General features: G+C 40.3%; 2 protein-coding genes across 2 annotated transcripts; both read right to left on the bottom strand.

Moving 5' to 3' along the window:
- Positions 1 to 9,561: 9,561 nt before the first annotated feature.
- On the bottom strand, positions 9,562 to 12,230 carry LOC111335188 (uncharacterized). Its single transcript, XM_088731030.1, has one exon. It carries the CDS (start codon positions 12,224 to 12,226, stop codon positions 10,730 to 10,732), a length of 1,497 nt encoding a protein of 498 aa, XP_088587156.1. The 5' UTR covers positions 12,227 to 12,230; the 3' UTR covers positions 9,562 to 10,729.
- Positions 12,231 to 12,309: 79 nt separating this feature from the next.
- LOC148725659 (uncharacterized) lies at positions 12,310 to 14,695 on the bottom strand. Its single transcript, XM_088731031.1, has one exon. It carries the CDS (start codon positions 14,437 to 14,439, stop codon positions 13,522 to 13,524), a length of 918 nt encoding a protein of 305 aa, XP_088587157.1. The 5' UTR covers positions 14,440 to 14,695; the 3' UTR covers positions 12,310 to 13,521.
- Between the last annotated feature and the right edge of the window lie 441 nt (positions 14,696 to 15,136).

The following is a 15,136-nucleotide window of genomic DNA, read 5'->3' as shown; positions in this document are numbered from 1 at the left end:
GTGTTTGGGGGAGAGGGGAGGGGTTGTGTGGTGTGTGGGCATCTCCACTTATTGGGTCACATGTGTATGAGCAGTGTACGTGCCACCGAACATGGTATGGTCTACGGGGTTTCGATCCCCCAATATTGTTTACAATTTCTTCAATTAGCGTCTCACCTCTTTGGGCCACAGCCTGTTGAATGCCCACAATCAAAATAATTTCAGTGTCCGAATACGCTAGATTTGACTCCAGTAGTTCGATAGTGCGCAACCTTGTTACCTGTCAATTACGGTTAAGGGTATGAGGCCTAAGTGGCACACTGAACACCTCCCTTACCCGATCATTTTGATGACTCAGAGTGTCAATTATAATTAGACCAACATTAGATGATGTAGCGTGGGGTTGCTGCGCTAAAAAAAATAGCCAAGCATTAGGGGCGTTGTAAAAGAAGAAGAACAAGAACAAGAAGAGGAAGAGGAAGAAGAATAAGAAGAAGAAGAAGAAGAAGAAGAAGGAGAAGAAGGAGAAGAAGAGGAAGAAGAAGAAGAAGAAGAAGAAGAAGAAGAAGAAGAAACAGGTAGAATTTTTGCTTTAACAACTCGCAGCAGTACTGCAATGGACATTCTTAAGAGGCCTGCGCTAGAAAGATGCCAAAAACATACATGTCACCTTACAAATTAATGTTTTAAGGAGCATCGCCATCAATATTTTAAAGTTGTTTTACTTAAGCTTTTAACAAGATTCAATCGTGCGTGTCTAGGCAGAGAAATCTGCTTCATTTACCTGCTGTCAGAAAGGAAATCGCAAAGAGATCTTTTTTCATTACCACGGTTGTATTATTTTAAATCATTTTTCTAGACGATGACACATAAGTTTTTTTAGGGTTAAATTTTAGTATTATCACATGTTAACATTAATTTCCTGCAACTTTTAAATAGCATTAATTTTATGTCACTTTTAAACTTCAAATTATAAAGCTTTTAAATAACAATAATTTTATGCAACTTTTATATGACATCTATGTAGCTGTGCTCAGGGCTCCCATTGATGACCTTCCCCTCCTCCCCCCCCCCCCCCCGCCCTTTCCGTGAGGAAAGACTTCGTAATGTCTGGGGCAGAATGGTGCTAAGTTCTGATGCTATAATTAAATAATACTTAAGGCTGGTTTTCACTTGCGACAGAGTCGTTGTCGGAATCGTAATCAGAAGTGTGGAGCGATACGATCTAGTGAAAATCAGACCGACGGAGTCGGAAGCAGAACACCGATTTTGCCTATGACTCCGTCGCTTATGATCTAGTGAAAACTGCATTGTCGGAGTCGGAAGCGGAAGCGGAAGAATAGACCAATCACAATCCTCGATTCCATCTTTCCAAAATGCACAAATACAAATAGCCGTAAAAAATTTAAACGTGTGAGCTTGACGGTAAAATTACGAAATTAAAAGTTAAAATACTCGAACTGAACCTACCGAACTACTTTGAAACAATCACTTTTCGAGCATAGCTGCAAAATATCAGGAGCGTACCGCGAGAACTGATTAGTAGTCAATAAGCTGATTGTCCCGTTTTAAATGCAAATGCTATTGCACTTTCTAAGTAAACACCAACCAAAGCGGCCGTACTACCTATGCCTCGGTCTCCTCAGATTTGTTGCAAGTAAAGTTTCATTTTTTTGCTGAATGGTCGAAACTATCGACGGGGTAGATAACAATAATCAGAAATCTAATCGATTTTAGATGTCTGGTTTGGCATGCAAACACGTCGTCTTGAAAATAAAGCTCGTAGATTGCTGCGCAAACAGTTGATGGTCCTATGTGCGAACGAACAAAACATCGATTAGTGTCAACTAAACTAAAAGACGATTTGTTAACATTTTAAAGGCGTGACCTTTTGACGTTATCACTTCTCTTTCCATACGTGCGCACTAGGATGCCGAGGTTACCCAGGATGCCGAGGTTACCTAGCTAGGATGCCGAGGTTACCTAGGATGCCGAGGTTACCTAGGATGTCAAGGCTAGGGCTGATATCATGCAAGTCCTTAATGCGTTAATTGGTTACATATTGGGGAGCGCTCAGGAGACGTCATTTTCATTTGTTTTTCGCCGAAAATTAACGTCATTTGACAGAGAATAATTGAAGAGTAGAGATAGATTGGTTCAATAAATCGTTAAAGCTAACTAAATGCAGACTCGTCCAGAGTTAACATGGCCTTTTATCACGTCGATCGAAGTGGAGCTGGTTTGACTTCATTTTCTCGAATCATGATTCAGCCATCAGCTTGCCCTAAATGTTTCCACGCTGAAGCCATGACGATTTCTGACGCCCTGAATGTCGCTGCTCACAGTTTCCAAAAAGAAACTGGCTCCATTATTCGTGAGAGCCAAAAAAGAGGTTGGTAAAAAAAGTTAGTTTGGTGATATAACCACTGAAGCACATAGCCAGTGATCGTGCTTTCCTAGTGTGAAAAGTAGCTTTCAAACTTTTACCGAAATGAGAAATCCTCGATTAGGAAAGAAAAGATAAGACTGTACACATTTCACAGACAACGAAGGACGTAAGTAGAGAGGAATTAAAAAGAGCAATTGAATAAGGCTTTCAAATATCTGAATTTTCTGAAATGTAAAATTCTTGAAGGAGAAAGATTCAAGGAGCATCATATCCGTTTCGTGAAGAATGTTATTTCACTAATCTAAAAACGAGGAAGGAAATTAATGAAAAGACATGAAAAATATACCATCCACGCGGCCCAAATTAATGAATGAATGAGTGAATGAATGAATGAATAAATGAATGAATGAATGAAATGTCTTTATTTTGCTCGTTAAAATACATAACAAATGTTACAGAGAGTAAAGGTATATAGATTATTTACAATAATTATGTAAAATCAAATAAAACATAAGATATATGCTGTTACTTAGCCAAGTTGTATTTAAGGTGGCTCGTACCAGTTTCCTCGCGCGGGGAACAGGTCACTCTTGCGTGACACGCGCGAGAGAAACGTGCGAAAGAAGCGCGAGATCAAAAGATGAAAATTCAAAACAAAGATGGCGGCGCGTGGAATTTTTTCTACTTTTGTGAGAAGTTTACCTAAGAGCTTGTATTTGATGTGTTGAGCGGCCACTATGAATGCAGGAGATAGAAACTAAGATAACGAAGACGATTTTCGGAGAAGTAAAGGTTGCTTCACTTCACATTTAAAAGAAATATTCAACCGATATGAAATCTTGCGACGACGAAAAAAGAACTCAAGTGAAGGATAATCTACCTGAAGTGGAAGAAGACTTTGAAACTTAAAGGAAAATAATATGATATAGCCAGAAGTCATGTGTAGGATTTCTAAGATGAGCTCGGAAGGCTGTCTTTGACGGCTGTTTAATGATTTTCTTAGCAGTAAACGTCTGTAACCATAAGATCGTAGGTGCTCGCGCGAGCACACGCAATTGTCAGCGGTAGCTAAAACAGATCATGAGCAAATGTCGATCTTATAGAATCCAGATTTTTAAAACGCGCGTGGAAATTGCTAAACTCACGAAAGCTATTGCATGAAAACAAGTTCGGTGACCCCTTCTTTTTATTGCTCCAATATGATAATAACGTCGAAAGGAATCATCAGAAAAAAAAACTAGAAAATTCTACGGATGGAAATTTGTGATGTGTGAAAATTGTCCTTTTTGTAGATTTTCTGAAATTCCGCCCCGTAGAATTTTTTAAAAATCTTTGTGCATTTTCCTTTTGAAGTGCCAAAAGCAATCACTGAAAAAAATCAGGGGGTCACCGGGTTAGTTTTCGAATTATTTAAGCCACAAGCAAAAAAGTGCGTCTGAATAAGCCCATAAAAGCGTTGCCATGGAAACTGCTAGTGACGAAATGACACTTATTTTTGGATAACCAATGATTATGTAATTCAACCCCGTAAAAGTGTTCAACTGGCCTTGGTCAGTCTTTCTGTTGTATTCTTTCAAAGTTACAAACCATCAAAAAGATGAAAACCGATACGAGCCACCTTAAACCTTATTCTATTAAAATAGCAATTATTAAAGTGCATATGAAGCGAAATCAATTTTTTAATATTTTGAAAGTTCAACATTTTTAAGATGCTATCCCAAATTTTGAACTGTGTTTAAAAAAAATTGGCGATTTTATAACGCCTAAAAGTTGTGATTTTGCTCTTAAAAATGGTCTTTGAATCGCGCGGCCAAATTTTCCGATCACGTGGCCTGATGAAGTAGTGTTGTGGACAAGACTACGAGATTGCAATATGGCGGCGAGTGAGAAAGTACCAAGAGGAGGGAGATATTGCGTCGCTGGCGCCCCTAACAACCAAAGTTGCACTAATTCGAGCAACACTTAGGGCATAAGAATGCATCAGTTTCCTGGTGATCCAGTTGTCAGGGGCAAATGGGTGAAATTTGACCAAAAACATCGCCATGATTTTGAGCCACAGTCGAAGCATTCTTCATTGTGTTCTGCCCATTTCGAAGGAAGTTGTTACCCGCAGAACTTATCGGTCCTCGGCGTATGGAGGAAGGAACCCAAGTCCGAGCTATTTTACTACGGGAAGCAGTTCCAACACGAGACACCATTGTTCCAGCAGTACCAGGAGTGCTAGTGCTCAGTGAACGCAGTAAAAAACAAGTAAGATAAGCTCACGTTACTTTTTGCTGTTTGCATAAACATCCAATCCTACCCAGTGTAAAGATTTCAACCCGTATGTTGAAATATTTATGAACAGTCAAAGAATTAACAGCTCACAAATTGTTTCATTCTTCCAACTCAAACGTGATACTCTAGCAAGTTCTGAGTCAATTAGTCACAAGAGAAGGAAGACGACCTCTTGTTCTCTAGAGTGTGAAACTCCTTCCACCCCTGCCAACATTGTGTCATCAACAGACACCTGTGATACTACACGAATTAATTTGGAAAGTCCTGACAAACTTGTTGATTCGTGTACTCCTTCCACCACTGCTGACACTGTCATTTGCAGACACATCTAATAGTGCACAAGTAAATTTGGAAAGTCCTGACGAGCTGATTGAGTTGAGTACTTATGATGCACGATCCGCAGTAGAGAGTGCTATTTATGCAATAGCGAAAATCAGACCTGAAAAAAATCAGGCCTGTATGGAATTCAAACCACTGACCTCTGCGACACTAGTGCAGCGCTCTACCAATTGAGCTAACAAGCCAACTGGAAGCAGGCCGTTAAGTTGATTCGTAATAAACCCGTGATGATAAATCAGATACAATGAATATATGAAGTTTTTGATACAATGAATATATGAACTTCATATATTCAATGTATCTGAGTTGAGTACTCTTTCCACTTCTAGGGAGACTGCGCATACCTGTGACAGACCTTTCTTCTTATTCAGCTTCTGATAATACAATCGCACCTTTGAGCAAACCTTCTATCACACCACTTACATCTCGTGAGACATCAGTTGCCAATAACCAAGGGTGTAAAGGCTGGAAGGGTATCCACCGAAAAAGGTGCCATAATTTGCTGAGGGTGAATAAGTAATTGAAGGGAACAGTAGCAGAAATGAAGAAAACTATTAAAAAACTTCATAGGGTAAGTATACAATACAGTACATTATAATTACAATTCAGTATATCTCCCAAGAAAAGGGTAGAGATGCTTGCATGTTATTTTAAGGGTGCACATTTCTCATAATTTTATACTTACCTATTTTAGCGTTTGCCAGCGGTTAAAAGCGAGACAGAGGAAGAAGAGCAAGGAGAAGAACAAGGAGAAGACGAAGGACAAGACAGAGCTGAAAACCAAAGGGAGAAGCAAACAGCAGGCATTGTATCAAGTGAAAAACAACAGTATTACACTTGGTCCAGCGCTGGCACTGACACGGAAACAGAAGAGATGAAGGCCCTATGAATCAGGATAGGAACTAGGCTGCCTTGGAAGGAGGTACCTCTGGAAAAACCACCGAGGAAGAGGAAGGAACTGAAGAACACAAATAAAAAAATATTGAGTAAGAGTGCTTTCAGCTATATTTAAAAAAAATTGTTCTAAAGAAAAATAAAGTTATTTTGTCTTGTTTACATATTTAGGTCCAACCCATGATACTATTTTGTTGTTGTTGTTGTTCTGTATTAATCTGTGGCAATTGGCTTGTTCGTGATCTTAACTTCTTGGATGACTCTTTGACTTTGGGCAGAATTTCTAGTCCTAGACGGTAACAAAACTTGCAACGGATTCAATTGTTTTCCCGCTGATGAATAGCAAGGTTTGACTCGGAAACGGTTGAAACCACATCCTTAACATAGCACTTCTTGTTCATATTGCCGTGCGCATGTTAAATGAACTTGTCGGACGCCAGTACAAGCAGCTGACGCAGATTCTTCCTTTAATTCGTTTAAACATTTCTGGGCTGGCATCATCGGACGAGCAATGAGTTCCTAATTTGTTTGTTTTTTTTTTCTTTTCTCCCATACAGAGCGTCAAGAAAAGGGGAATGAGTCTGTGAACGAACCAGTCAAATACGCGAGAGTTCAATTCACCGCTCATCAAAGATGTGTCTTGGAGAAGACGTTTACTCTGTCCCAATATATTTCAGCTCATAAACGCATGGCATTATCTCAAGAATTGGGAATTTCTTGTGAAACAATCCAGGTAGATTAAAGACGCAAGAACCGACAACGTAACAACATCCTCTGGTACAACCCGCCTTTCGCCTTCGGCTTGAATAAGCGCCAGGAATTTCACTCCAAAAAAAGAATAACCTATAATTAATGCGGATAATTTTTTCAAATTGGGCGGGCATCAAACGTCCCAGTCTTAGCGTTGATTGGGAATTTTAGTACAATTCTCGCTTTTCAAGTCAACACTGGTTCCTTAACATTTTCAGTGGATTCGACAATTTTTCCATTTCTTTTTATTGTGATAATTTTTCGCGTAGTAATTACTGTGTTTGTTTATGTGTCATCACGCCCTAAATAAATCTATTTAAGGAATTTGTAAGTCATTGTATTACAACTGACGAAGGTCTCGGACCGAAACGTATTTTATTAAACTTTCTTAGACTTTTTATTTGAGTATATGTCTTTCTTAGCTCGAAGTTGTCCGTCCTCGTGTACTACAATATTTTTCCAACTACTTATCGAGGTTTGGACTGTGAATCCCTTTGGATCCTTCTGGCGCTGCGTCACTGTTGGCTCGAGGCCTTTTACCTTGTTATTATATATATATATATAACTAACTGCAGACAGTACTGTTTCGGCCTTCTGGGCCTCATCAGTGCAGTGCTAATGCTAGGATGGGGGAGAACCGAGACGGTCACCCCGAACGACCCAACCTTTGTGGTATCGTCTAAGCCATGCCAGAGTGCTCAAACTAGAGTAAACCAGCGATCAATCGTTGAAATTACCTGATGAGTGTGGTCATATTTTTTACCATACGAAACAGAGCTGTCGTAATAAAACGATGAACTACCTCTGAAGTTTTGAACCAGTTTGTTATAATTATCAATGCTCCTCTAAGAGTTGAGCGTTCTTTGAAATACATTCAAATTAAGTTCAAGAATTTATATATATATATATCAAACAACAACAAACATATGAAACATATGTGTGAACTGCGGTTATGAGACGTATATGAGAACGATCCTTCGCAGTAAAGCACTATTTGAGCAATAGTGAAAATCAGACCTGAAAAAAATTTCAGGCCTGTACGGGATTCGAACCACTGACCTCTGCGATACTAGTGCAGCGCTCTACCAATTGAGCTAACAAGCCAACTGGGAGCAGGCCATCAAATTAATTCGATATAAACCCGTAGATGATAAATCAAACAACAACAAACATATGAAACATATGTGTGAACTGCGGTTATGAGACGTATATGAGAACGATCCTTCGCAGTAAAGCACTATTTGAGCAATAGTACCGTACAGGCCTGAAATTTTTTTCAGGTCTGATTTTCACTATTGCTCAAATAGTGCTTTACTGCGAAGGATCGTTCTCATATACGTCTCATAACCGCAGTTCACACATATGTTTCATATGTTTGTTGTTGTTTGATTTATCATCTACGGGTTTATATCGAATTAATTTGATGGCCTGCTCCCAGTTGGCTTGTTAGCTCAATTGGTAGAGCGCTGCACTAGTATCGCAGAGGTCAGTGGTTCGAATCCCGTACAGGCCTGAAATTTTTTTCAGGTCTGATTTTCACTATTGCTCAAATAGTGCTTTACTGCGAAGGATCGTTCTCATATACATATATATATATATATATATATATTAATATTTGTACTTGTATTTTGAATGTCATATAGTTGTATTTTTTCAGGGCCCCTCTGGATAACAGCCTTTGAGCTGAATGGGCTACCCTGTTTAAATAAGTTCACTTACCTACCTACCGTGACTAGCATAATTCGCATATTTTGATAATTATCGGATCATTTTTGATGCTACAATTCGATCATTGTTCATCTCTACTCCCAGGCACTTGGTGACGTTATTCGATGTTTTAAGTTTTAGTTCAAGTAGTAGCATTTGTAGTTCACTGTGAATCACTGAGCGGCGTCTGAAACGGTCTGAGCCCAGGTCAGGGTGCACCGGAACCGGAAGTCACATTGTAGGCCATGTATAGTCTAATAATAGTGTGCATGTTGACATGAACCACATGTTTCTTAGAATTTCATTGTGAATTTGTTGCGTTTCTTTCTTGTAGACCAACGGCTTCTAATTAAAAAATGTATTTTTGGACTTATTTGCAATTTTTTCAAAGAGTATAATTTAAAAAAAGGGACAATTTGAAAAAAAAAAAAAAGCAGTGCTACTAGCATAATATGCTACTTTTACTAACATAATCCATAAAGGCCTACCAGCAGCGCGCGTGGGCAATATGAAGTGAATCCTGTGTTCTGATTGGCTACCCGAGCGGATAAGATGGGCCCGACGCAAACAAAAAAAACTCGGCCAATATATCCAGCCATCTTGACCTCACGCTCGGTCAATAACGCATATGCCCATGGTTACTTTATGGCGTAATTGACAATTTACTTGCTCCTGATCAGTTGAAGACCTCAACCTCAAATCACAAGTAAAGACCTTAAGAGTTTTTTTGCCTCAGGTTTTAAGACTTGAATTTTAACTTTCATATGACCCGTACAGCCTACGTGCCCTTCCAGTGAAACATCTACCAAAAATCCTTGTGCGAGGGTAGTACGCGTTAGCTTGAACAGGGTCAGAAAAGCCACATTGCCCCGCGAGATGCGAGTTAAAACAAGAGAGAAAAAGAAAAGGGGAAGAGCAATGGTAAGGAGATAAAATGCGTAACAATTGAGTCAAGTCCCGCCGGACAGGAAAATATTTGGCTCTCGATCTTGACGCACGGACCTCGCTGTACGCAGTCCGTGCTTCATGACCTCGAGCCAAAGGCTATACTCCCGTCCGGCCATCCCACTCAGTCAATAAATGCATTGTGTGTCCAGCCTTCGAAATTGCCATTAAAATGCATTTTATTCCATATTTATCCGTAAATTTTGTTTTTGACGTAAATCTACACCTCATATCGTTAGATATGTCAGCAATGCGACAGGAAACTCCAACCCACGACTTGCCCGTTGTTCCAAAACACATTTATTTCAGTGTCAATATAACAAGTGTTATTGTGTAAAGCATAGATTTATCTTCGGTTTTGAACTACTTTTGTTTGTTTATTTGTTTTTTTCATCACTAGCTATAACAATCGCAAGTAAACTGAATTCGTAACAAGGCTAAATAACTTATAACTTGAGAACAAATGTTGTTGTTATATTATGACTGGTGTTGGAAGCCGTTTATCAATAATTCTGGCAAACAAAAGTAAAACATATATTGCGAAAACCGATCGAAAGATGTAAGTCTAATTTCTAGTTTCGTTTAACAGAATTCATCTCAACTTGCCACTCAATCATGTAATGTGTTCATTATGAATGACGAACGGACTTTGCCGATAAGACTAGCACTTTTCACGTACAAACACGTAAGCACATTGTTGGATTAAACTTTGAAGATCGTATCGTTTTCACCTCGGGAACTAGGCCTACGAACAATAACTGGGATGATTTGGATATATCAACAAAGTTGAAATGGTAAATTGGCCACCGTAACGTTTACAAAAGCTGACGTTTCGAGCGTTAGCCCTTCGTCGGAGCGAATAGAGGAATTGTGGGTTGTGTGTGCTTTTAAAGGCAGAAAATGGAGCTACGTTATTGGTGGGAACATTGGCAACGAGAAAAACACGAATAAATTAGTGGAATGAAAAGCGTTCGTTGATCCCTGTGGGATTTAGACTGCCGGTTTGAAAGATGAGCTTTTGTTCAAGAGTTTTATGGCTTCCCGTGCTACCAAGTGTGAGGAAAGACACACAACCCACAATTCCTCTATTCGCTCCGACGAAGGGCTAACGCTCGAAACGTCAGCTTTTGTAATCGTTACGGTGGCCAATTTACCACTTCAACTTTGTTGATATATCCAAATTATTTCGTTACCCCCACCGACGCAGCCCCAAACAGTTTCTTTCGAAACTATCAGCCTGTAATAACTGGGATGGAATTTTGTTACCGGCAACCGTCAGGACGCACATAAGAAGCCTCTCCCACACTACCTTGCGGTCCCACACTACCTTACTCTGGCATGTGACTAAATTCTCGACCAATCTATAAATATTAAATTCTACCATCACCTAAGAAACTATTCTAAATACAAATTTTGTGAATCAAAGTTCTGTCGGTATTGCTGGCTATCTTACGGAGATGGAGTACGTTTGAATACCCATTCCACAGGTGGTACTGGTGACTCAGGGACCCTCAGATACCGACACTTGCCTGTTCGGTCTTGATAATACCACGATCTGTCCTGAGTTACTATGTTTGAACTTGGACACGTGTCCGTGTTAACAGCAATTCTCTCATAGCTTCTTCTTTCTCGTAATCTATTTGCAATTGCTGGATGAAGAGGTCTCTTATGTTTGGAAGCTTTAACTTTTAGCGAACCATGACTCGCCTTCGGCTGGTGTTTCCGTAAAAAGGCCTTGACTTTGAGGTCTATTAACTCGTCTCCAGGGTTGGAACATAGCGCATCATTAGCAATTGGGCCATGTTTCTGAGGAGGAATCCTGCTCTTGGGTCTGTGGTCGACTTTCACCTTACTGTTCGATGTTAATTTACGCCGTGCACGTGGTGAGCGCCCCTGAGCATACCGTTTTTTTTCCTCGCAAGCGACTTCATTAGGCTTCTCCACCAAGCCACACTGAGACTGAACACGATCGGCACCTTCGTTATCTCCCGTGCTCCCCTCGTCTTCTTTCGCTTTCCACGATGAATAATCACCAACCAGATCTATTGGGGCTGAGACAGATGTCTTGGTTTCTATGCAGTCAAATCGAATGCGCTGAACGACCTTACCGTAGTTTTCCATTTCGTGCTGATCATCATCCGCCGTTTCCATTAACGGCGTTTTTGGTGTGGTCGCTCGGCTTTCCGGGATTATTTTCGCTTCAAGAAGCCCTTGAGTGCGATCTGTGGACTTGTTAGAGCTTAGACTTTGGGGCGACCATTTACTGGTCTCAATTACAATCCTCCTTCCTTCCTCTAGAGATTTGCTTCTCTTGATGTGATCTCCCGTTGTCAAAGTTTCGAGGGATTTGGTAATTTTCGGCAATGAATCGCTTGATTCTTTTCCGGTTTCCGAGGGGTATTTCGCTTGCGTGATGACTTGTTTTGTTTTTCGTTCGAGTGCTGTCAAAATACTAATAGAACCAGAGATTTGTTCAGTGGCAGAGCTGCCCAGAATCATTCCAGGAGAGGACATTCGCCTTTCAGAGACCGATGCTGAATTGTTAATAAATTGGCTCTGCTTTGATAAGTTGATTTCCTGAGGCGAACGATTCCTTGTGACGCTCACTCCAATATTATAGCGGGGACTCTGATCTGATCTTTTAACGAAGAAGGTACGTGGTAAAGACCGAGCTTGGATCGATCTTTTGTCGACTGCCCCATCTTTTAAATCTTCCAAACTGTTCGCAACTATATCTTCCTTATGGTCCACTTTCGATCTATCTCTAGCTTTGTTTTCGTCAATGTCTTTTTCGGTAACACCATGATCTTGTGCGCTGAATCGGTCAACGGACAGAAAATCATTCGGCCTTGGTTCACATTTTAAAGTAGTCAACACTACGGCTGTTTTTCTTTTGAGCCCTATTTGGCCCGTAGAAAATTTCCGATGATGCCGCTCTTTGGCCATACGATATGAAGACAAAGCGTTTTCAGTGTGTTACTCGTCAAGGATAATTGTTGAATATAGACAGAAAGAATTACTGCATCCCATGAACCACGTGACCTTGTTTATTGAAATTACACAGAGGAAATGACTGCTGGGTTGATTGACTTCTAAATGACAGCAAAGTCACGCTATCAGGACTAAAAGTTATTCGGGCTAACATTTCAGATCCCATGTATACACCATAAGATAACTTACAGCTTGTCTCCAAATGGTAAACATTTACCGAAATAACAAGTGCTTGTTTGTCAAAAGCAATTTTCTATTTTACCCCATTAGTAACATTTGACCTTAAGATAAAAAAAAAAAGTCGCGCGATGATGTACTACTTTCAAGCAAACAATACAAGTTGGTTTCTTGTTTATCATAACAAATAAAGTCATTGATGCATTTGAGAGAGCAAAGCGGAACTCAGCGCTGAAACAGAACAATTTAATATTGATATTGATGTTGAGTGTTTCCGTAACGTCCGCAAACGAAAGTAGATTCAATATTGAATGACTATACATGAAAGACACCGTCATTGCTCATAAGCCAACTCAATATTACTCCTTCAGCTGATGTATTTATTTCTTAATTTGGTTAGTCAAACAGGATTAGACTAACACGCGACTTCCGCATTTAAGTAACTCATGTTAGCTCTTTTACATAACCCATCAACGTTGTTCTAATTATATTTAATGTAGCATTTAGACGAGCACAGCAACAACCACGTACATTTGTACTCTACACGCACAACATTACGGAGTTATAAACGCGCCACAAGAGATATAAATACCATGAGTGTTCATAGCCACGGAACAAAATCCCGTGCTTAATTTAGAAATACATTTAATAAAAAAAAATTACTTCCTGTGTGTGCGAAGTGCCATTTCGTTTCGGAAATGTTTGGAAAATTACTTCGGCGTTACAACCTGTCCTCGAGACTGACGGCCAAAAAGGCAAAGTTGTGATATTTGAATAGAAAACCCCAACAAAGAACGGCATGCCTTCCTATTTCATTGAGCCAGACGTTCCTCTGTAGCCATAGACTGACAACCGGATCGTTGAGGCTGTGCTGACGAAGCAAATTTCCTTTTATAAACATAGTAGAATCACAGTCTTTCTGTAGACTTGTGTAAAACATAGGCGGTAGCCACCAGTCAGACTGCTTTAGCGTTGCCAATTCTCACTGTGGCGTAGATTCAATGGCAAATTAGTGATACCCCTAAAATGATCAAGTTTTTTTACCTTTGATAGTAAAAATAGGAACTTCCTTGTTACTCGTTGACCGAATCAGGAAGTTCGTCTTTTGCAAATACATATGAAACAGGAGGAGTAGGGGATTCTGGAACTCTAAGATAGCGGCATTTTCCACTTTTGTCCTGATAGTACCATTTTCTATCCTTCAAAAAGTGGCTCATGAGTGGACATGTGTCTGTGTTAATGGGCACCGTTTTGAACTGCTCCAAAGCACCGCTGGTGTAAACATTTCCACTGACTTCCCCATGCAGCTTGATATCGGGGAATTTCTTCATTCGAAGACTTAAGGTGCTGGCTCTGGGCTGAGGCTTTTGGAGAAAATCTTTGATTTTGGATGTCAGGTCCTTTTCGAGTGATATTTCTTGTGTTCCAACTGAAAGTGTTTGCTGTGCGGGGTTGCCTTCCATTCTTGATTCATTGTCGAAACTAAAGCGACCACTCTTGGTTTCGGATCCACGGCCAGATACAGCTAAAGTGTGACTAGAATTCGCATCTTCTTTTATAATACTTGGTAAGTGAAGGAATTCTGTATTTACTCTCACGCTACCTTCAAACTCATCCGAGATTTTCAAGTCTAGTTTTACATCGTCATCGCCTTTGACTTCCTCGTTGATATGCGCTTCGAGTGTTACCTTTTCAGCCCCTTCTGGGAAACTGTACCGTCGCCTACGGTTCAAAAGAGGTCTTAGGTCCCGTTTGTTGCCATGTTGAGCGAGATATGATGCCTGAGCTTCAAACCTTGGCATGTTTTCTTTGGCGGTGTTTTTTTGATAAAACTTCATCTTTAATGCTTTCACTTGGTCTCGCTTCGTAACGTCAGTCAAATACAAAAGAGTCCCATCCACGTCTGAGGACTTTTTGCTTTTGGGGTGATCTGGATCTGAATCTTCCTTTCTGACTTGGAAATTGGCAGTCGGGGGCTTGTAAGAACTCATGCTATAATCGCTATCAGACACAACGCTTCCAAATGTAGACACTGGTGGATCTGCTTTGAAAATATGACTTTGTAAATATGGTCTTTGTCCTCTTTGATTCTCTAAAGGCCTCACGGAAATTAAAGGCAGACTTCGTCGGTGAGTTGAACTGCGATAACCTGAAATGACTAAGTCAAATTTCCATGCGAATGATTATATCTCAAGCCCATCGCCAGATGAAGCCAGACCGAATGACTCGCCCTGTACGAACCCAACCGTAAATGAAGAAAACAAGGTATATTAAGATGCACATAAACGGTTATTATGTATAATTATCTTGTCACTAAATGGTCGGACTGACGTGCCAACTTTCAAATTTTTCCCGTCAGCTGTGACGGTTTGCGCCCTTAGCGCTCTAGTGGGCAGTTAAGGGAATCGTGGGGGGGGGGGGGTGGGGATATGGGGCGTACCGGCGAAGCCTTCAAAAACTCACTCTACATCATTGAAACACCTCACTAATTTTGCTCTCTCAGCTAAAGCAACACCTAAACATCAGTATGCATATTCTCCATACTGTTCTCCATACATTTCCTGTGGTGCTGACAAGGAGAATTTGTTTAACAATCAAGAGCTTCTTTGGTTGGTGACACTACTCCGCAATTATCTGCTGTTCTAAGTGACCAACAAAAAACTGCTTATCGGCGGCAACTCCTTGACA

This window comes from Stylophora pistillata, chromosome 8 (genome assembly GCF_964205215.1).
Source record: "Stylophora pistillata chromosome 8, jaStyPist1.2, whole genome shotgun sequence".
In the NCBI taxonomy this organism is placed as follows: Eukaryota; Metazoa; Cnidaria; class Anthozoa; order Scleractinia; family Pocilloporidae; genus Stylophora; species Stylophora pistillata.
Note: the sequence above shows the minus strand (reverse complement) of the source record. Positions and strands in the feature narration are given on the sequence as shown.

Excerpts from the sequence above, each read along its gene's own strand:
- LOC111335188 (XM_088731030.1), bottom strand. The coding sequence starts at position 12,226 with ATGGCCAAAGAGCGGCATCATCGGAAATTTTCTACGGGCCAAATAGGG.
- LOC148725659 (XM_088731031.1), bottom strand. The coding sequence starts at position 14,439 with ATGAGTTCTTACAAGCCCCCGACTGCCAATTTCCAAGTCAGAAAGGAA.